Source organism: Peromyscus maniculatus, chromosome 4 (assembly GCF_049852395.1).
Source record: "Peromyscus maniculatus bairdii isolate BWxNUB_F1_BW_parent chromosome 4, HU_Pman_BW_mat_3.1, whole genome shotgun sequence".
NCBI classification, from domain to species: Eukaryota; Metazoa; Chordata; class Mammalia; order Rodentia; family Cricetidae; genus Peromyscus; species Peromyscus maniculatus.
In genome coordinates, this window is record NC_134855.1 from 130,940,055 (window position 1) to 130,962,675 (window position 22,621).

Here is a 22,621-nt window from a genome sequence, read left to right on the forward strand (position 1 = left end):
AGCAGGCAGCCAGTCCCAGCGGCTCCCATAAGCCACCTCTACGAGAAGTAATGATCATTCCTATTCTTAATTTAATCTTAAATGGCTTGGACACTGTCTGAAGCACTTTCCAGCCACTCTCTCATTCATTTCTCAGGGAGAGACTCGGTTTTCTCCTGGTGTATACGGAGAAGCAGGCAGCAGGTTCCAAAGTCACCCAGCAAAGTCGGTGGCAGACGCAGGGGGATGATCCAAATGGGATCTCCCTCAGTCTGCTCCAACTGCCAAGCCCCCTGGACGCCATCTTCGGCCCCCACCCTTCAGTGATAGGGTCCCAAGGCAGTGTTCTCCGTCTACCCCCAACCCCCACCATCAGATGGGAGGGGCAGGAACTCTGGGGCTGGTGGAGTTTCCGACCAGGCAGGAAAGAGAACAAAGGAAATGGAAGGGGGGGGGGGTCTGGCGGGGGTGGCCAGGAGGGTGGCAGGAGCAGAGGAGCCGGTCCACCATGGAATATGAAGCCAAGAAAGGGAAGAAGGTAGGTGGGAGTGTGCGAGGGACAGGGCTGAGAACTGTCCCTGAAGCTGGGGTAGAGAGAGGAGCCGGCACGGAGGTAACAAATGTCACAAGTCGGGCCCGCCTTCTCCTTTGGAAGGATCTGCCTTTCTGTCCCGGGCAGCCAGACATCTGGACGCGGCTCTAAGTTCCACTCTTAGTGGCCTCTGCCATATTATCCCGAGAGACAGACGGGGTCTTCCTGGGAAACCTGCTTCCTGAACCTTCCGGTGGTAGCTTCCTACAGCTTCTCAGAGAGACGGACAGACAGACACCCAGCAGACACATTCCCTGCTCACCCAGATAGGAAGGCTCAGCCAAGGTGATTATAGGCTGGCAAATTGCCCAGCCAGGCTGGGGCCTCCCACCTGCTCCCTGGATGTCTCCCAAGCTACACCTGGCCTCCCCAGCTTTGTGCAAGAACTCACTCCTCAGCCCAAACCATCCCAAGTCTCCTCCCCATCTTCCTTTTTCTGAATTTGAGTGGTTTTCCTATTCGTTACAATTCCACTTCCCACTCCATCCCCATCCACCTAGAATCCTCTTCACCCAAGAAACCTGGTTCAGAATGTTTTATAAGGCACTCACATGAGGCAGTATGGTGGCACAGGCCTGTAATCCCAGATATCTGGAGACTGAAGCAGAAGGCTTACAAGTTTAAGGTCAGTCTGGGTAAGTTAGTGAGAACCTGTCTCAAAATTGTGAAAGTGGGCTGGGAGAGTCCCTCCATGGCCAAGTGCTTGCCTAGCACACATAAGGCCCCAGGTTTGATACCCCAAACTGCAAATTGATATAAGAATTGTAAGTGTGAAGAGGGCCAAGGGTGCAGTTCAGAAGTATTTGTGTGAGACTCCAGATAAAAATCTCCAATACTGACACAGTGTGCCCGATATGAATCTGGGGCCAACATGTGCACATGTCCTTTCTTGGGTCTATGCATTGATTTATGAGACAGGGTAACCCAGGCTGATCCTGAACTCACTATGTAGCCCAGGCTGGCCTCAATCTCACAGCAACTCTTCTGCTTCAGCCTCCTGAGTGCTAGAACTCACCCAGTAAGGCCCATTCTTTTGATAGACACTTAGCGAGCACCTGTTATGTGCTATGAACTGTGCCTTGTGCTAGAGAGGACTGCTGTGGAACAATCCTTTCCTACACTATGACTATGTTTTACTCTCATTGGTTACTAAAAAGCTGACAGGCCGGTAGCTGGGCAGGAAGTTAGGTGGGAAAGCCAAAATAAGAATGATGGGAAGGAAGAGGGTTGAATCAGGAAGATGCCAGCCAGCCAGCCACTCAGGAAGCAAGACATGCTAGAGGACAGGTAAAATCACAGGCAATACATAGATTAATAGAAATGGGTTAATTTAAGTTGAAAGAGCTAATTAGTAATAAGCCTGAGCTATTGGCCAAGCATTTATAATTAATATAAGCCTCTGTGTGGTAATTTGGAAAGCAGCTGCTGGATATTGGGGAACAGGCAGTCAGGACAAGAAAATCTGACTGTAGATGACAGTGATGAGCAATGTCAAATAAGGTCCCCCACTTCTTCCTGGGAGCTCACAGTCTAATGAGGTAAACAATTACTAGCTTTTTTAAAAACAACAAATGGAATTGATGTAAATGTTGCACAAAGCCGCTGTGCTCAGTGCTGGAAGATGGAGCATTAGGGTATCGAGTCTTAGATTGCTGAGTTGGGCATATGAGCTGATGGGTTCAAGGAAAACAAGCAGGGGCTAAGAAATAGCATGTTCCTTCCATGGCAGGAATTAGAAAAGCTGAGCAGCTGAGAGATGGGAGCAAGCAATACTGTACACAGTGGGGGTAAAGGGTGGGCTGAGGCTGGATCCCTGGGAGCAAAGAGAGACAGACAGACAGACAGACAGACAGACAGACAGACAGACACACACACACACACACACACACACACACTACTCATGGGTACAGGAAAACATCCTAGCTCTAGCTAGCACTAAAGGCTCTCAGGACTTGTCTCTTATAATCCAGCCATGATAAATGGACTGTGCTCAATGACCTCAGATTCCTCTCCCTCTGCTTTTGAAGTCTCTTGGGGATCTTGTTCATCTCTGTCCTCTGCTTGGAGGGCTTCTCCCAGGTTTCTAGGAGAAATCTGTTGCAGACTCCATGATGGTCCCTCAGAAACTTGAGTGGTCGTATGTCAGAATCACTCAGAGACCATGGGGCCTCATCTCCAGGCTCTGATGTACAGGTCAAAGACTGTACTTCTAGTTAGCTTCTGGGTTGTGAAACCACACTGGAGAATCACTAGCCTAGATTCTCGAGATGCAACATGAGAGCTGGGAGATGTTCAGTTGGTAAAGTGCTTGCTGCACAACCATGAGGACCTGAATCCACATTTTTAAAAAAAGCCAATGTAGTGGCATAGTAACTGTGAGACGAACTGCAAGAGCTAGAGACTGGGTGAGTTAACTAATAGTTTTAATAATAATCCCAGTGCTGGGGAGAGGGAGACAGCAGCTCACTGCAGCTCACTGGCCAACCAGCCTGGCCTGCTTGGCAGACAGCTCCCTGCAAAACCTGAGGTTGTCCTGTGATCTCCACAGTTGTGAATGTGACATGTAAACACACACACACACACACACACACACACACACACACACACACACACACACGACCACAAACACGTATGCACATGCACATGCACACAGCATCAATACCCCCTCTGGCTTATTAGAAATGCAGTCTCAGGTCCCACTTCAGACCCACTGAATCAGAATTCTCAAGCACAGTCAAATCTGATATGTACTAGTTTAGGTCACTTGTCATGACCCTGGAGGCAAGACTGGGGTCTAGCGTTTCCCAAATCCCAGCACCTGGCACCCGGCACAGGTTGCAGGCAGATAGGCATGAATAAATATTTGTTAAATGAACATGTAGACTTGAGTGCACGCTCTTAGGCGACAGTTTCTTCTGTTTGTACTTGTCTTGTGGCAGAGCTAAGCAGCATACAACACATGCTACCAGAATTTGTGGTTTGCTTTGCTGGGGCATATGTAGTCCCAGCACCCAGAGCTTTAGGAACTGCTCTAGAATGCCACCAGGGAGGAAGCCCCCAGGGCTTCAGATTCAGTAGGTCTAGGATGGGACCCAGGAAGCAGCATTTCCCAGATTCCCAGGTTTTACTGCTGCTGGTCCAGGAGAGCTCATCTAGATTGGCAGCTCTAGAGCAAAGCTTACACATTCTCTGAGCCTTAGGTGCTGCTGGGTTGGGCTGTGCCCTGGAATCTGCACCTGTGGCCTTGATCCATCCACAGGCAATAACTTAACAAATGCCTAGGCATCCTCCACTTAGCCCCAGCCTTGGCCACTCTTTGAATCTGACTGGCAGGAACATCACCCTCCCCGGGAGGTCTGGGAACTGGGATGTCCCACCTGGACTGTCACCAGCCTGGGTTCTAGCTCTCCATCTGGGGCTTCACTGCTCCAGCTGTGAAAGGGGAGCCTCCTGCTGTTTGGGGATTAATTTAGGTTGTGGAAGTAGACCTGAGCTCCTGAGCACTCAGTAAAGCCGGTGCTGTTGTTACTGGGACTCTCCTGTCTCCCCCAGGGCTTTGTGTCTCCCATCCGAAGGCTGGTGTTCCCGAAGGCTGCACGCCAGGCTGCCTTCAGGAACCACGTCAGTCGCAGGCCCCTGCACTCTATGCCTCTGTATCCTCCTGACTACCTCATCGACCCCCACATCCTGCTGTGTGACTACCTGGAGAAGGAGGTCAAGGTGAGCATGAGAAGGGGTGGGGGGCATCGGAGGCACGCCAACCCTTGACACACGCTGTGCCATATGAAGGAAGCTGTGGCTCTGGTGGAACAGCCTCCTACCTCACAGCCACAGGCTGCACATCCTCAGCAGGCGACACCTCCCACTGAGCCCCCCAAATTCCTGTCCCAACATGGGGCTCAGAACCTACCTCCACAGGAGACTGGGTGGGAAGCCGTGCTGTGTTCCCAAAAGTTCAGCCTCCTCGTGAGATTTTTGTCTGCAAGTCTCCATTATTCAGTGTCCACGTTAAAGGCAAGGAAGAGGCTGGGTGTGTGACTTGGTGGTAGAGCACTCACCTATCATTCTGGAGACCCCAGGCTGCATGTCCGGTGAAGGAGGCGGGGCTGGAGGTGGAAGCATTGGGAGAAGCCGCAATGGAGGGCTCTCTTACACTCCAAAGCTTGACTGTATTTTAGAGGCACTGTGAAGGAGCACTGGGGAGGGAAACCGGTCCTCATCAGCCATAGATGGGTGTGAGGCAGGATTAGCGCATTTAACAAACAGGCTACCTAATCAAATTTAAATTTCAGATGAGCAGTGATTATTCCTTTAGCATAGATATGCTCCAAATATTAAATGGAACTAAAAGTACAAAAAAAAAAAAAAACCTAAAAACAAAATTGTTGTTTAACTGGCATCTTGTATTTTATCTGGCAACCTTATAAATAGAGAAAAGCCAGAAAATGAATATGTTTAAAAACCAAGAGCTGAAAATTTACAGAATAAAAAGGAAAGATGTGAGTGGTGAGATTCACCCAGAAGACTGCAATTAAAGTAATAAAAAAGTTAATTCTTACACTGAATAATAACATTAAAATGATAATGTTGCTATAACTAAGAATGGATGGGGAACTCACATGTTGACCGAGAGCATCATTTTTTTCCCTTTTCTTTCATGTAACACATCCTGATCACAATCTCCCCTCCTTCCAATCCTCCCAGTTCCCCACCACCATCTCACCACCCCACCCCACTCCCCTCTCCCTCAGATCCACTGCTCCTGTTTGGCTTCAGAAAAGAGCAGGCCTCTCAGGGTATCAACCAAACATGGCATAACAAGATGCAGTAAGGCTAGACATAAACCCTCATAGCAAGGCTGGACAAGGCTACACAGGAGGAGGAAAAGGGTCCCAAGAGCAAGCAGAAGAGTCAGAGACACCCCCATTCCCACTGTTAGGAGTCCCCCAAAAACCCAATCTAAACAACCTCAGCATGTATGCAGAGAGCCTGGAGCAGACTCCCTGATCGCTGCTTCCGTCTCTGAGCCCCTAAGAGCCCTGCTTAGCTGATTCTGTGAGCCGTGTTCTCATGGTGTCCTTGACCCCTCTGGCTCCTACAGTCCATCCTCTCCCTCTTCCAATGGGGCTCCCCGAGCTCTGTCTAAAGTTTGATTGTGGGTCTCTGCTTCTGTTCCCATCAGAGAAAGCCTCTCTGATGACGATCGGGCTAGACACTGATCTATGAATATAGCAGAATAGTGTTAGGACTCAATGATATATATATATTTGGTCAGTCTTATTCAGTTCTATCCTAGGTCTCTGAGCCATCCAGCTTCAGGTTCCTGACCATCCAGGCAGTGTTGGGCATAGGTTCCCTCTTGTGGTGTGGGTCTCAAGTTAGAGCAGTCATTGGTTGGCAACTCCCACAATAAAGATTTTTATTACTTTTATTGTCTGTTTGATTGAGACAGGGCTTCACTTTGTAGCCCTGGCTGTCCTAGAACTCACTCTGTAGACCAGGCTGGCCTCAGACTCAGAGATCTGCCTGCCTCTGCCTCCTGAGTGCTGTGACACCACCACCTGGCAAGAGAACATCATTAAAAAAAAAAGAAAAAAAAGAAAGAAAGGATATATTAATTCCATGTTTCTTTCCTTTTGATCTGCAATGAGGTTGTTAAAAGGATAACGCATGGGGTAGGGAGAACCCCTGGGCAAGAAAATTCCAGGGGTTCTTCAAGACGTAATAGCAGAGCCTGGGGTAAGTGTGGAGAGGACAATGGCTCAGTGGCTAAAGTGCTTGCTGGCAAATTTGAGGACCAGAGTGCCAATCCCCAAACCCCTATAAAGCCCAGCACACACAGAGCATGCACCGGTGGTCCTAAAAAGCTCACACAGTCGAGATGGGAGGTGGAAAGAGAATCCACAGAAGCTCAGGAGCCAGCTCATTTGGCATGTGAAGGATAACACACACACACACACACACACACACACACACACACACACACACACACCGCCTCCGGCAATGTGGAAGGCAAGAGCTTATCCCCTGACTTCCACACAGGTGCTATGGCATATGCCTGCACTCACTCACGGCAACATGCATACACATAAACACGGAAAATAGTAGAGTCTGGCCCAGCATGCAAAGGAGCTCCAAACCTGATCTTTAGTATGGCAGTGGGCTGAGGGGCACTAGATTACTTTGCTTCCTGCACGACCTTATAGAGTGAGATGGCCAGGGGTTAGTGTATGTCAGCTAGCTGTTGGAAATGTGGGCTCTGGCTCATGTAATCCATACCCCACAGTGTCCAATGTCACCCAGGGAGGTCTTGAACTTGCTGTGTACCCAACGATGAACTTGGACCCTTAAACTTCCTGCTTCCACCTCCGAAGTGCTGGATTACAACATGCTCCACTACAACCTGGCCAGCCTTACCCTTTCTAGCTATAGTCCAGGGCCAGACTTTTAGTTGGCTTTTAACCCTTAAAGCAAAGATGAATGGATGGGAAAAATATACATATGTGTGTGTAGATACATAAACTCAGAACTGGTCCTGGCTATCAGGTTCTATTAGTCAAAGTTCTTTAGAGGGAAAGGAGAAAGAGGAGAGAGGAGAGAGGAGAGAGGAGAGAGGAGAGAGAGAGAGAGAGAGAGAGAGAGAGAGAGAGAGAGAGAGAGAGAGAGAAGAGAGAGAGAGAGAGAGAGAGAGAGAGAGAGAGAGAGAGAGAGAGAGAGAGACTAGAGTGATTTACAGGCTGTGGTCCATCCAGTTCAACAATGACAGTCTTCTAACAGAAAAGCCATGAATCTGATAGTTGTTCAGTCTATGAGGCTTAATGTCTCATCTGGTCTTTCTTTGTGGAAATCCTGAAGAATTGGCATCTATTACCATGGAAGGGATGCCCCTGCAGCAGGATAGATGAATTTGCCAGCGAGAGCGAGGAAAAGCACGCAAAAAGTGAAAGCTTCCTTCTTCCGTGTCCTTTTATGTGGGCTGCCACCAGAAGGTGTGACCCAGATTTAAGACAGTCTCTGCCTTCAAATGATACAGTCAAGAGAACCCTCCACAGGAGTGCCCAGCGGCTTGGATTTGAGTCAGTTCCGTATGTAGTTAAGTTGACAACCAAAATTAGCCATCACACTGGTTATTATTAATTTGAGTGTTTCAGCCTGTCCTGCGTTAACGAGGAGGCTAGAATCTCCTAAGGCTTCTTCACGGTGACTTCCCATTTTCCATCCAGTTCCTGGGCCACCTCACCTGGGTGACTTCCTCACTGAACCCCTCCAGCCGAGACGAGCTCCTGCAGCTGCTGGACACTGCCAGGGTGAGGCGCTGGGGAAGAGGGAGGAGGGCAGGGTCTCCTTCCCTTCCCCCAGTCCTCGGGGACTCAGGAGATCCGACCCACCCCGCAGCAGCTGAAGGAGCTGCCTCTGAAGACCACGCCGGAGCAGGACAGCATCCTGAGCCTGTCGGCACGCTGCCTGCTGCTCACTTGGCGGGACAACGAGGAGCTCATCCTGCGCATCCCCACGCACGAGATCGCCGCTGCCTCCTACCTGCAGGACGACGCGCTGCATCTGCTAGTGCTTAAGACTGGTGCGGTGCAGGGAAGCGGGGTGGGGAGGCCAACCTGCAGTGCTAGGGCCATTGAGTGAAGAGCACCAGGGATGGGTCCGAGGCTGGGAGAGGGATAGCAGAAATCTGAGCACACTATTCTGAGACTGGGGGCGGGCAGAAGAAGCCATAGGCGAGACCAGACAGCCTGGGGTTGCTGATGAGGAGTGGGCAGCCTGACCAGATTGAGGAGGTTGGGTAGGACGGAGAAATTGGGAGTCCCGAGTTCCACGCAGGGCTACTTTAGTAGAGTTCAACGTTAAAGGAGGTGGTAGAAGACGTAGGGGGCACCCTCGGGCTAGGGGAGGACTGGGGTCTGGCCTTCTGGGAGGTTACAGTCAGCGATCTGGGAGTGGGACTGAAGATAGCAGAAGTCGTACTGGAAGGCAGGGATGCTTAGACCAGGGTCACCGTCCAAAGGAAGGGTACGGAGAAAGGGGACAACTTGACCACCGCCTTCAATTCAGAAAGCAGGCCCGAAGGGAAGGGCCCTCGGGTGTGTAGGGAAGGATGGGAACTAAGCTACTGCCACCCAGGAGATCTGGGGAGGAGCCAAAGTCTGGAGGCGGAGTCATAGGCCCAGGGCCGGGCGGGGAGGGGCGGGCGAAAGTCACGACATCAGAGCCTGGGCTCTGGTGCTGGGCGGGACCTTAGAGCAGGGACCCCAGAACTGTGCGGTGGCCCTCCGGGTGGCCTCCGCAGCCTGCTGCTGACCCCCCGCCCCCCGATCCGCGGCCTCTCCTAGGTCTGGGCGTGGACCCGGTGCCGGCGGGCGTGGACGCCAGCCCCGGAGGTACGGGGCGAGATCCGGGCCCTCCTGGCGCCGCACCCGAAAAGCGGCGGGTGGGCACCGCCGAGCGACGCCACACCATCTGCAGCCTGGACTGGCGCATGGCGTGGGGCGGGGGTGCGGGCGCCGAGGCCCGGGCGGCGGGCGGCGGCGGCAGCCTGGAGCGGCAGCGCGCGGGAGCTCGGGCGTCGGGCAGCTGGGAGCGGCGACAGACGTTCAGCGGCAGCTGGGAGCGGCGGCACGCGGGCGGCGGCGGCGCGGGCAAGCCGGGCGGCAGCTGGGAGCGGCGGCAGGCGGGTGGCGGCGTCGGCGGCAGCTGGGAGCGACGCCACCCCGGCCCCAACCCGCTGGATCCCCAGAACCCCAGCCCCGACGCCTACTGCAACCTGGTCATCCTAGCTGTGGCCAACAGGGTGAGCGCGAGGCAGTGTTGGCGCCACCGCCCTGACAGTCACAATCGCACTAATCCCACCACACACGTGAAGCACCTTGGGTCAACATTAACACTTAATCCCCACAGCAGCCCCTAGGGCAAATATCGCACCTATTCCCATTCCTTAAGGAAGGACATAGGCTTAAAGTTTCGAACCCGGGAAATTCAAAGCCTTACTCTTGGTAACTAAGGTAGCCACCTAAGGCAGAAGAAGCCTTACCTTCATTCTTGCCTGCCCTGCCTGTCACCTCTCTGTCCCCATTCACCTTTGCTCTCACTCACTTGAATATACACTGCTTCTCTGTGTGTAGCCCTAGCTGTCCTGAAGCTCGCTCTGTAGATCCGACTGGCCTCGAACTCACAGAGATCCGCCTGTCTCTGCCTCCTGAGGCCTTCGTCACCACTGCCTGGCTGGCTTCATGGTATTTATTGAGTGCCAGCTGTGTGATCCACACTGGGCCAGGTGTTGTGTGTATGGAGGTGAGCAAGCCATTTGGTGTCCTCCCTAGAGGAGTACCCAGTCCAGCAAGCCTTCCAAACCCCTCCTCTACCCCAGGGCCCTGGGCTCGCTCTCTCTCTCTCAACAACGAGTGTGCTTGTGTGCAGGGAGAGGCGGCCAATGCCTGGAACACAGCACTGTAGCTCAGGCTTCCACCCTGAGATACTTTCTCACTTGACATCTAGGGCTCCTTCTCTGGTTTGTCCCAACCCCCACGCCACACTCCTGCTTGAAAGCTGGTACCTCCTTTTCTCTCCAGCCTCTTAAAGTAGGGGTTGTCTAGATGTTATCCTCAGTCTTCTCTCCTTTATCCACACTTGTTCTAGGTGATGTTGACTCTGCTGCCTTCTAAAACCCGGAGAACACCCTGAATTATTTCATCTCTAACCAAATCTCCGCTCATCTTGTCTTTTCCAGGTCTGCTTGTCATTGCAGCATGAATTTGTCCAATTGAGCTCCCAGTCTCCTCCCAAACCCGAAATCACCTTCATCTCCTTGTTTCATTGAATGGCAGCTCCATCCTTGGTGGCTCGGGCTGAAACCTTGTAGTGGGTCTTGGTTTGTCTGTCTCTCTTTCTCTTTCTCTGTCTCTGCCTCTGTCTCTACCTCTGTCTTATACACACACACACACACACACACACACACACACACACACAAGCGCGCACACACAATCTATTCTGTCAATAGATCTCACTGACCTTATGTTTAAATACATGCAAATCCTATGCCCTGTACTGTCCATAGCCAGCTCCATCTCCTCTCGCTGGGATAATGTCATCATGCTCTACCCCATTGGCTCAGCCCTTTCTTATATTCTGTACTCTACTGCCTCATCCAACACAACTTCATCCTGGAAACTTGACTAGGGTGACGAGGAAATGAAAAAGGACAGACACATAGACAGAAAAGCTAGGGTCAATGGGTCAGGCTGGCTCAGAAAGGAATTGAGCAGCCCATGTGCTAGGGAATGGAGGAAGAGATCTGCTTCAACAGGGAAACTTAGTTTGCTTTGTTTAAAATGAAGCAAGGAGGAGAAACAGTCAGTCAAACCAAGGGCCTGCAAATTGAGCACCAGACAGAGGCAACCACGTGTGTTGGCTATCCCACTCAAGTGTGGCAGCTTTAACGCTTCGGTCCTGGCCTGGTGGTTGAATAAGTAAATGAGTTGCTTTCCAGGGCTCTGAGCTTCTGGCCTCCTGTCTGAAGTACAGTGGTCCCAAGCACACCAGTCAGAGCTAAAACGCCCGGTGCTAGCCTTAACTATAAATGAGGGTCCTCTCTGACCTGTCTACTCTAGGGTCATGGCAAGCATCCACCCTGGTGTAAATATCAGTACCTGCTACAAGCACAGATACCCATCCTGAATTACATTTTAATTTTTACCTTAGGCTTTTTTAGAGGCAGTATATTCATAAGCATGATCTTTTTCAATCAGTTATTGTTTCAAATAGTTATTGCAGAAGAACTGGCAGTTATTCTGTGTCTCGCTGGAAGAGGTGACTTCCTCCTCGAATGTACAGTCTCCAAAGCCTTGCCCAAGCCTCTTCCTTCTACAGAGACTACTGTTATTACATCGCTTCCACTATTGCATTGGGCACCAGGGAGCCCACAGCTGTACATTGTGTCCAATAGCATTAACAGCACTGAGCCTAAGGTTTTGAAGTGTCCCTCCTCCTCCTAATCCCATCTTCTTACTGGGCTTCAGCTCATGCATCTGTACAGTAAGTTAAAGGAGCCCTTATGTTAGATAAAGTTCATGATAGGCCAAGAATCCCCTGGAAGTCTGGAATGCATTTTCATGGCACAGGAGTCAGAGTTGCCTCTGGGTTCTATGAAAGATCATAAGAACAGGAGAGGAGCCATATACTTTTGAGGGGAAATGTCTTTGAAATTTGCTTAAGGGGGTCCAAGGGGTTTGTCTCAGTACTGGCTCCCACTGCATCTGGGGACGCAGAGGTGCCCTGATAGTGGCTAAGAGCTGAGCTCTCTTCCTCCCCCTGGACCAGGATGCTGCTGAGGAGTCCTGCGCACTCATCTGTCAAGTCTTCCAGATCATCTATGGGGACCAGAGCATCGAGTGTGTAGACCGGGCCGGCTACCATTACAGATCCACGCCAAGGCGGCCATGGCTCTCCAGCTGCAGTGAGTACCTCAACTCCCAGAAAGCACCCAGAAAGGCTGGATGTCCTGAGAGTCGGGGCTGATAAAGGTCTTTAGGGGTTCTGAGCTGTTCCCCAGTTCTAGGGGTCCACTTAATAGAATATCAGTCTTCAAGATGACCTTTTAAGAGATGATCAGGTTGTCAAGTTTGGGATGAGTATGAACGTGGGCACTTGAAACTCCTCTCTTGTGTTGGGTGTCCCTGCTTTGCAGAAAGTTACACTCGTGTATTGTCTGCTAACTGCGCCATCCACCCCATGAGGCTCCTAGGCTAACATTGCTGGATTAGTCCATATATGCAGTCAAGGGCTGAAGTTAAAGTGAGGCTAATGGGCATTTATTGAGTGCCAGTTAGGTGCCAAGCACAATAGCGAGGTGCCAAGTCTTCTTGAATCTTCATGCAACTTACTTGTCTCATTCACCTAGCACAGGACTGGGCACACCACAGATGATAGGCAGGTAGTCTTCGGATAAGTGAAAAATGCTCAGAGCCTGGGCTGGTGAGAAGGCTCAGTGGGGAAGGGTGTCTGCAGCTAAGCTTGATAACCTGAGTTCAATCCTCAGGACTCACAGGCTGGAAGAAGAAACTGAGTCCCCAAAGTTGTCCTCTCACCTCCACATGGGCACCATGGCATATGCAAGCTCAAGCCCAAGCACAAATACACGAAATAAATAATTTTGTGTAATTAAAAAAATTTAAAACCTCTCAGAGCTAGACACGATGGCATATGCCAATAGTCCTGAGCTCTTGGGAAGCTGAGGCACGAGGATCAGTTTAAGGTCAGCCTGAGCTACAATGGAAAAGCCTTGTCTTAAAAAAGGAAAAGATCTAGGCATAGTGGTGGTGCACGTCATTGATCTCAGCACTTGGGAGGCAGAGGCAGGAAGATCTCTGTGCGTTAAAAACCAGCCTGGCCGACATAACAGGTTCCAGACTAGCTAGGACTACAAAGTGAGACCCTGTCTCAAAAGGAAAAAAAGGGGCAAGGAGCCTTTCTGAGGCCCTGCGGATCAGTTTTACAATTTAAAAAAAAAAAAAAAAAAAACACCGAGTCTCAGAGTAGTCAATAAATTGTCACAGGTGGTACAGTCAGTAAGTCAGAGTCAGAAGCCAAACCTAATCTGTCTAGTTCCACAGCTTCTACCTGCAACAGCCTGCCTCTGTGTGCTAGGTCACTGAGTGAATCCCCCCTCCACAGCCTGCTACAGGGTGGTCTCTGTTTGCACAGCTCCAGCACCTGGGGCACTGGCCTTCTGAAGGCCCTCCTACCCACAGGAGCTGTGCCTGCTGCGAAGCTGGGCTATCTCATCAGATCCCACCAGGATGCTGAGTGAATGAATGAGAGCACTCATCTGGTAGCCGACAATTCATTCATTCAACAGATATTTGCTGAGCACTGACTGTCTCGGGCCCAGTTGCAATCTGCAAGATATACTGATGGTGGGTAAACTGAGGCATGGCCACACCTTCCTGCAAGTTGCATGGAATAGTCACACAGATAAATGTCTAACCACAGACAGTGTTTTGAAAACCTGTAATGAGGAAATGGCCTCTAAGAATTCAGGGTGACCGATTGACCTCGAGTGATCTGGGATGAGAAGGCCATGCCTGGACAGATGAAGGGCAGACTGAGGAGGAGGCACATTCTCCACAAATGCTACTGTTTTCCTTTCACACTCCAGTCCTCTTCCCCCTTGCAGAATCTTCCTGACTCACCTAAACACACACTTACCAACACTTCCCCATTGGCTCTCATTTGCCGTTCCCCCCATCCCATCAAAAAGGCAGATGCTACGCGCCTGGGCACTGAGGAAGATGAGGATCAGGGAGATTGTTGCCCACAGTTGGCTGTGTGTCAGGGCTGGACCAGAGCTAGATCCCAGGGTACCACTAAGGTTGGGGCTTCAGGGAGCCTAAGATGTCACCCTGCATGTCACTTCTGACACTTCTTCTGTCTGCTGGTCCCAGGTGAGAGCTGCCGCACAGATGGGACGTTTGCCTACGACGCCGACCTGAGCTGCTGCAGCTCCTTGTGGGTATCACCTTTGTCGGGGATGCCGGTTTTCTCCTCCTCACCCCTACCCAAAACAGGGCCATTCCTCTAGAGTGTGTGGGGGAAAGGGACCCAACCCTGATTTGCGTTGAGGGTGGGATGTAAGCAGAGCTCCAGGATAAACCACGAGAGACCTAGAAATGCCAGAACTCAGATCTGGCACAGAGATCTTCAGATCGCCTAGGTTTAGTGGCCTGCAGAGTCCAAAGCTACAGCTAATGCTGGAAACAATGTTGGTTGACTGTAGTGTTGGCTCTGTATAACAGAAAACCCTGAGGAGGGTGGGTTTAAAAAGACAAGATTGGTTTTCTTGTCTTTTTACATAAAGTATAACAAGAGTTCGGGGCTTCCTGGTCCTCTGGGCCCCAAGCTTCTCTTCCGGTCACAGCTTCCTCTTCACCATCCTCAGAGTAACCTCATGGTCTAAGCTGTAGTTGCAGCCATGCGGCAGCAGCCAAGAGCCTCTCTAGGGAGGGTGGAGGCCAGGGAGTACTTCAGCATTGCCATGCAAAAGACCCTGGGTTCCATCCCTAGCAAAACACACACACACACACACACGCACACGCACACGCACACGCACACGCACACGCACACGCACACGCACACGCACACGCACACGCACACGTCCTATCTAGCTTACATTTAGTAGTCAGAATTTGGCCACTTGGTCAGAACTAGCTGCTGTAAGCCAGGCTGGAAAATGTAGGCTAAAACAGCTTTCTGGGTGCTGGGGTTGTATCTCAGTTGGTAGAGTAAGACCTTCCCTAGCTATGCACAAAGCCCTGGTCCGATCCCTAACACTACATAAAATGATGCACACCTGTAACCTCTGTACTGGGAAGGTGGGAGCAAGAGAATCGGAAGTTCAGGGTTACCCTTGGCTACATAGTGAATTCCAGACCAACCTGGGGTACATGAAACCTGCCTCAAAAAAATTTTTTTAAGGAATTCTGTTAAGAATATTGCCTATCCCAGTTTGTTCAACATAGAGGAGTTTCACAAGATATGGGATTTTTAGTTTAAATTCAATAAAGTCCTGAGCAGACCTATAGTAATAGGTCCTGTTATTAAGGACGCTAGTGTGGACAAGCAGTATGCCCTATCTACACTATCGTTAACACTGGCACTACATTTGCCTCCCTAAGCCTGTGTGCACATAGACTAGTCCATAGCTAACCTGACTTGACCAAGGAGAGCAAAATCACACTAAGGACACATTTGCTGATCTTGCTGTATGCCATAAAGTGCGCCACTGACTTTTGTTAGCACCTATGTGGCTAGTTATCTATTTCAAAGGGTCTATGACCTGAAGTGCTTTACAAATATTAGTTCCTGTCATTTCACAGTGACACCAGTCTTCAGCCTCCCATTTTACAGATGGAAAAGCTGAGGACTAGGGAAACAATGTTTAGCATTGCAAGGGTCAAACAGGCAACAAACTTCATAGACTTAGGCTTCTAGCACAAGTAAGCTGGGATGTGAACTCAGGAGTCTGCACCCTTGCCAAGTCTCTAGACCCAGCACTTGGGAGGTGAAAGCCAAAGGATCCGAAGTTCAAAGCCTGCTTCAGTTACATAGTGAGTTTGAGGCTAGCCTGGGCAACATGAGACCATGACTCAAATAACAAGCAAAAGAAATACACAGTCTTGGCCAGGAAGCTATGCTGTCCTGTATATAATAACAGAAAGTGATTCTGGCTGGGCGGTGGTGGAGCACAGCTTTAACCCCAGCACTCAGGAGGCAGAGGCAGGCAGATCTCTGTGAGTTTGAGGCCAGCCTGGTCTACAAAGCAAGTTCCAGGAAAGGTGCAAAGCTACACAGAGAAACCCTGTCTCAAAAAACAAAAACAAAAACAAAAACAAAAAAAAAAAACAAAAACAAAAAAAAAGAAGAAAAAGAAAAAAAGAAAGTGATTCTGAAACAAGTTAAAAACCAAGCAAGGCAGGAGCCCAGGGTAGACATCTTATTTTAAAAGCAGTTAATAAAGAGAACTTCCTACATGAGGCTGGGGGTGCACCTGAGTTGAGTGTTTGCCTAGCACATCAGAAGCCCTGGTTCCAACCCCCATCATCGCATAAACCAGGCTTGGTAGTTCACGCCTGTAATCCCAGCATTTGGGAGGAAGAGGCAGGAGGATCAAAAGTTCAAGGCTAATTTTAGCTACATAGGATATGTGAGACCCTGTCAAAAATAAAACAGAACCCTCCACGATGAGCTAGGCAGCCTGGTTTACAGAAAGGACGTAAGGAGAAAGCAAGAGCCACACAATTTAGCACAAGATTCAGCCAGCATTGATGATACCACACTGAAGAGACGCTTCCTGGCCTATGGGAGTCAGAAAGGGTACTTTATTTAGGAACCAGAAGGGCTTCCCCAAACTGATGATAGTTGAGCTGGGGATAAAAGGGACAGGGCATCCACACAGAGAATGAACACAGCCACGCAGGAACAGCAAGGATTCAGAACAAGCAGGTAGGGACCCTGTGACTGTAACACTAGATATGAGAGCGAAAGTGAGGAGGAGATTCCAGGGAACATCATGAGCAAAGGCCCGGGATGAGGTGAGGAAGGCAGTGTGATCTGAGTTCTGAGGGCAGGAGAGGACTTGAAAGGTAGCTGGGCCTCATGAAGAGCCTTGGAGGGGAAGGTGAGGCCTAGGATGGGGCTTTGAGCACTGGTACATAGGACCAACCAACTTCAAGGAAAGGGACGGAGGCTGATGAGGGTCTTTTCCTCTTGTCTCTGCAGCAATGGCTCCCAGGACACATTTGAAGCATGTTACAGTGGCGCATCCACCCCGTCTTTCCACGGCTCCCACTGCAGCAGTATTGACCACAGCAGCTGGGCCTTCGAGCAGCTGCAGGATTACATGGTCACGGTGAGTGGGGTGGCAGTGCTCCGCCTCAAGCATGGTGCATTGCAGGAGTCTTATGTGACAGCTCAGAGGCCAGGGAGGGAGATGGGATCGGGAGAGGCCAGCTTAGAAAAGCCTTGACTGACATCAGCCAGCACTGAATGTTCCAAGCCTGTTCAGACATCATGTCTTTTATCTTTTCAACAACCCCGAGGAGGTGGGAGATCCCTTCTCACCACAGGTGCAGAGGAGGAAAGGCAAGGATCAGAGAGGTAGTGACCTCCTGACACCACAGAGGTGGTCACCAAAGGGTTGGGCTTAGGAAGCTGGACCCACATCCCATTCCTAGGACCAGATATTCCCCCAGTGGGCAATGGAAGGTTTTGGAGGCAGACTAGGCCGGGCAGGCTGTTGGAGAGAACCCCAGCATTTTTAGCAGGAATCAAGTTTTATTGCACTCTGGGACTGGTCTCCAAGGGCGTCCCTGAAGACAGATTTTTCTTTGGGCTGCCAGTTCCCAAAAAACAACACAGAGACTTATTATTAATTATGAAAGCTTGGCCTATAGCTTAGGCTTGTTTCTAACTAGCTCTTATAACTTAAATTAAGCCACTTCTATTAATTTACTTTCTGCCTCCTGGCTTTATTACCTCATCTCCATACTGCCCATCCTACTTGCTCTGCCATCTCCTAGTATCTCCACCTTCTTCTTCCCAGCATCCTCTCTGCCTGGAAATCCTGCCCAGCTATTGGCCAGTTAAGCCTTTTATTAAACCAGTCAGAGTGACACATCTTCACAGTGTACAAAAAGATCATTCGACAACACATTCCTTATTCCCACAGCTGCGGAGTAAGCTGGGTCCCCCTGAGATCCAGCAGTTTGCAATACTGTTACGAGACTATCGCCTGGGGCTGCCTATCCAGGACTTCTGTGCAGGCCTGCAGAAACTCTATGGGGACCGGCGCAAGTTCCTTCTCATTGGTAAGCCCTGGCTCCCCTTGGCTCCTGGCATCCCTAGTCCAGCACCACCTGGGAGTGCTTTGTTCTTCCAGCCCCTAAGGCCAAGACCTTGAGACCCTGGAACAGAGAAGGAGGGCAAGGGTATGGAGAAGGAAAAGGAATTGCCAGGAAACAGCTGACATGAACAAAGCCCTCGGGTAGCAAAGCTGGGTCAGGTATGACCCACCCCCTACACACACAGCCTGTGGGGGCTCAGCCTCAGAGAGGCAAAGGAACTTATCTAGAGTCACACAGCTAGTGTGGTAGTTAGGGCTAATAAGCACCACAGGAATAATGCCGGCAGCACGCAAGCACATGTTTGGCGGTTATCACAAGCCAAGCACGATCTCATAGACTGTCCCCACCTCTGGGAAGTAAATACAGTTATTTTGTGCCCATTTGCATGCAAAGAAACTGAGACTCGGGGTAGCAAAGTGAAGGAAGAAAGTCAGAGAGCTAAAAGGGGACGGAAGCAAAACTAACGTTTATGGGGCTCAGCATGGGAAGTAACTTGTTATTACATTTGCACCAAAACAGGTAAAAATGTCTATTTTTACAGGTGAGGAAAGTGAGGTTTGAGTAGTTATTTAATAATGGTTGTGTAGGGGCTAGAGAGATGGCTCAGAGGTTAAGAGCACTGGCTGCTCTTCCAGAGGTCCTGAGTTCAATTCCCAGCAACCTGAGGTCCTGAGTTCAATTCTCACAACCATCCGTAATCAGATCTGGTGCCCTCTTCTGGCCTGCAGTTATACATGCTGTATACATAATAAATAAATCTTTAAAAAAAATAATAATGGTTGTGGGAATATAACCCTAAGAATATACTAAGCTAACAAACATGTGGGGAGCCTTGTGCCATCTGCTGTTCTGTGAAGTAAAGAAAGAAAGAAAGAAAGAAAGAAAGAAAGAAAGAAAGAAAGAAAGAAAGAAAGAAAGAAAGAAAGAAAGAAAGAAAGAAAGAAAGAAAGAAAGAAAGAAAGAAAGAAAGAAAGAAAGAAAGAAAGAAAGAAAGAAAGAAAGAAAGAAATCTTGGGTAAAGCCACACTGGCAGAGACAGGATTTGAACTCAGACTTCCAGAGAGGGGCACTCCTTCGCAGACTGGCGGAATGAGGGAATCACCTTGCCCTGTGTCCTGTAGGGATGCGGCCCTTTATTCCGGACCAGGACATTGGCTACTTCGAGAGCTTCCTGGAGAGTGTGGGCATCCGTGAGGGTGGCATCCTTACCGACAGCTTCGGCCGCATCAAGCGCAGCATGAGCTCCACGTCTGCCTCTGCGGTGCGCAGCTATGACGGAGCCGCCCAGCGGCCCGAGGCGCAGACCTTCCACCAGCTGCTGGCCGACATTACACACGACATTGAGGCTCTGGCCCCCGACGACGACGTCTACGAGGATGTCTCCCCAAGCGGGGGCGATCAGGGTGAAGACAACTACCTGTAGCCCCTAGAGGCTCGTACACTTGCTCCTGGAACACCATCCTCTGACTGCGCAGACATCCTGGGTTCCCATCTGTGCCTTCTGGGCTTCGTTACTACAGATGGGTTTCCAGGGCTTCAGTTCCTGCAATACCAAGAACGTCCTGCAGATGGCTTTACTCTAAGGAGAGCCAGACCCTAGAGTTCTCTACAGGATGAAGAATCGCTCCACCTACTGGCGGACAGAAAAGATTTCCAATTCAAGCCCCAGTTTTCTGCACACCCTGCCCAACCTCAAAACAAAACCATTTTCAGAGAGCCCAGAGACCTCTCTTCAATTTTACAGGCTGAGAAACTGAGAAGTTTTGTTGTTGTTGTTGTTTTGTTTTGTTTTGTTTTGTTTTGTTTTGTTTTGTTTTGTTTTGTTTTGTTTTGTTTTGTTTTTTAAGGAATGAATATGAGGGAATGACCCTGTTCTTCTTGGATATCACTACCTATTTCCACATCTGTACAATAATTTCACCTCTTTTCACAAGTGGTCATCGGGATGAATGGCGGTCAAGACTTTAGTATTGAGGTCAAGACCTTAGCCTAGCATGCTGTAGATGCTCAATAAATGCTGTTTCTTTCCACTTGGAATGTTTTCTGACTCAGTTTACCTACCGTTTCTGGGAGCAGTGGGTGGAATGAGATGTCACAAAGACTGAAGGAGTTTATAGCCTGAAGAAGAAACAGGACTGGCCTTCACAGTGGTCTTAGAGCCTGGCCTTGCGCCCAAGCCCCAGACACACACCCAGGACTCTGCAGACGCTTGCCCTGGGGCTGGGCAAGCCAAAGAACTGTGCAGGTCGGTTCTGCTGTGAGCTATGGATGTTACGACAAGGCCAGCCCTTGGCACAGCCTGAGTGAGGACGGTGAGCCTTGAGAGGAGGCCAGACAGATACTTCTAGAAGAGATAAAATGTGTCTGCAAAACCTTGCTAAGCCTTCCATGGCCAAATATTTTCAAATCATGTGGTCACTGGGACTTAGTGTTCCAGATTCCCACTTGGTTTTGTGGCCGATGGCTGTCCCTTCATCACTGGGTCATGCAAGGCTCTCCTGGTGTTCTGCTTCATTCCTCCCCTGTCCATATTCTTCTCCACACCACAAACCCCAGCCCCACATGTCAAAACTCATCCCTGTGCATAAAACACACAATGCTGGGCTGAGAAGATCGTGCCGTGAGTAAAATGCCTACCTCGAAATTATGACAGCCTGAGTTCGAATCCCCAGCACCCATGTAAAAAGCCAGTGTGGTCACATATGTCTTTAACCTTAGCTGGGGTCGGGGGTACAGAGAGTGGCCAGCTAATCAGTAAGTGTGGGCGAGAGACCCTCAGCTCAGTGAGACGGCTCAGATTGTAAAGCACTTGTTACATAAGCCTGGCCACCTGAGTTCAAGCCCCAGAAACCCATATAAAGGTGGGGGGAGGAAACCAGCTGCACAAAGAGGTCTTCTGACCCCCACACATGAGCACGGTGGTGTCATCATGAGCATGGTGGCGTCATCACCACCACCCTGCATGTATGCATGCACAGACACTAAAAATAATAATTTTTTGTTGACAAAGAGAGACCCTTTCTTAAAAGGTAAGGCACAGAGAGACTGAAGAAGACACTCAGCATTGACCTCTGACCTCCACATGCATGCAAACCCAGACATGTACACATGCACATACATTTGGCAATGCTGTGTGCACATGAACACAGCATAAGTGACATTGGAATGGGTTCTAATTCCTCGACTTCCTTTCACAAATTTGTTGTTTTGCCGTTTGGGTTGGATGGTTGGTGGGGTGGTATTTTGTGTTGTTCTTGTTTTTTGATGGGATCTTGTTGTGCAGCCAAGGCTGCACCCAACTCAAGATCCTCCTGCCTCAGTCACTTGAGTGCTTGGATAATAGGTGTGCGGCACCATGCCTAGCTTACTCTGTAATGTTTTTAAGGTCCAGACACATTGTTGTGGGGAAACAGCTTATTGCATTCAACAGCTGCCAGATATTCCAAGTTAAGTATTCCCTCTCTTTTTCCAGTCCCGATGATGGAAAGCTTGCTTCCAACCCTCTCATACCACAAACGCTGCTGTGATGAGCATCTTTGGCCCTTGTGGACCCATGTGAAGATCCCTTTGAGCTCTGCCAGGAGTGGAATTAGTAGATCCCAGACACACGTGTGTAAATTTCACAAAACCCTTCCAGAATGGCCTATCCACAGCTTTCGAACAATGCTGTTGCCTTGCTCATCCATCTGTTTTCTCTAATGCCTGACTATAATATTTGTCTATCAGTTTGGATGTGGCATCTAAGCAGAACTCAGCCTCAAAATAAAAAGCCTAAGAAATACTGGGATATAGCTCAATAGTAGAATGTTTGCCTAGTATGCATGTGACTCTAAATTCAGTTCCCAGTAACATACACACACAAACACAAACACACACACACACACATACACACACCCAGACAAATACACATCTACCATGCATTCTTGCATTTCTGTGTTAATCCTGAGATCTGTGTTGTTGTTGTTTTGTTATTGTTGTTGTTTTGTTGTTGAGATAGTGCCTCATGTAACCCAGGCTGGCTTCAAACTTCTGATCCTCCTAAATTCTAGGATTAAAGATGTGCACTGCGTGCCTGGCTTGTGGAATGCTGAGCATCGTGAATGCCAGGTGAGCACTCTCCCAACTAAGCTACATCCCTAGCCGGCTCCTGGGATCTGAGGCCTCCTTCTGTACCTATTGGGCACTGGGCTTTCCCTGCTATGAACTGCTCCTTTACTGTTTGCTCACTTCCACTGGGTTTCGCGTGTTTTTTGCATTCATTTGCAAGAATAGCATTCACATTTTAGATATCACTCCGGTGTTGGATGTTGGTGTTCCACATATCGTCTCCCAAGATGTTGCCCATCTGTTAAGTTTCTCTGTAGCCTTGATTGACTGACTTCAGTGTGCCCTGGAGCCTCCAGGAAGGCTTGCTGGAACAGACTATTCAGCCACTTACCCAGAGTTCTTGACTTGGTAGGACAGAGTTGGGAAGGGAAGTTTACCCAGCCAACATGAACTCTAGTTGTGCTAGTGACGAGAAAACTCACGTGGAGAGCAGCTAGTCCACGGTGCTGACTGTTGAACAAATGTGTTCTACTGAACATGCTCTTTAATTCTGATGTTGACAGGTGTCTTTCCTTAGCTTGTGAGGAGTGGCCTGGAG

At 49.7% G+C, this 22,621-nt stretch overlaps 1 protein-coding gene across 3 annotated transcripts; it reads left to right on the forward strand.

The window, feature by feature from the left end:
- The first annotated feature begins 446 nt into the window (after positions 1 to 446).
- Ccm2l (CCM2 like scaffold protein) lies at positions 447 to 20,013 on the forward strand. 3 transcript variants are annotated; one of them, XM_076570865.1, is made up of 10 exons: positions 447 to 517; positions 4,124 to 4,291; positions 7,795 to 7,878; positions 7,967 to 8,150; positions 8,914 to 9,371; positions 11,897 to 12,032; positions 14,020 to 14,083; positions 16,853 to 16,982; positions 17,802 to 17,940; positions 19,098 to 20,013. In XM_076570865.1, exons 1-10 carry the CDS (start codon positions 488 to 490, stop codon positions 19,397 to 19,399), a joined length of 1,695 nt encoding a protein of 564 aa, XP_076426980.1. In that variant the 5' UTR covers positions 447 to 487; the 3' UTR covers positions 19,400 to 20,013. The 3 variants fall into 3 exon arrangements, with proteins under 3 accessions (XP_076426980.1, XP_076426981.1, XP_076426982.1); XM_076570866.1 differs by having other exon boundaries at positions 7,970 to 8,150; XM_076570867.1 differs by lacking the exon at positions 14,020 to 14,083 and having other exon boundaries at positions 19,098 to 19,356.
- The last annotated feature ends 2,608 nt before the right edge of the window (positions 20,014 to 22,621 follow it).

What these genes read in the sequence shown, in the direction of transcription:
- Ccm2l (XM_076570865.1), top strand. Translation starts at nt 488, where the DNA reads ATGGAATATGAAGCCAAGAAAGGGAAGAAG. An exon ending in CTGAGCTGCTGCAGCTCCTT is followed by an intron (nt 14,084 to 16,852) that starts GTGGGTATCACC and finishes TTGTCTCTGCAG; the next exon opens with CAATGGCTCCCAGGACACAT. An exon ending in GCGCAAGTTCCTTCTCATTG is followed by an intron (nt 17,941 to 19,097) that starts GTAAGCCCTGGC and finishes TGTGTCCTGTAG; the next exon opens with GGATGCGGCCCTTTATTCCG.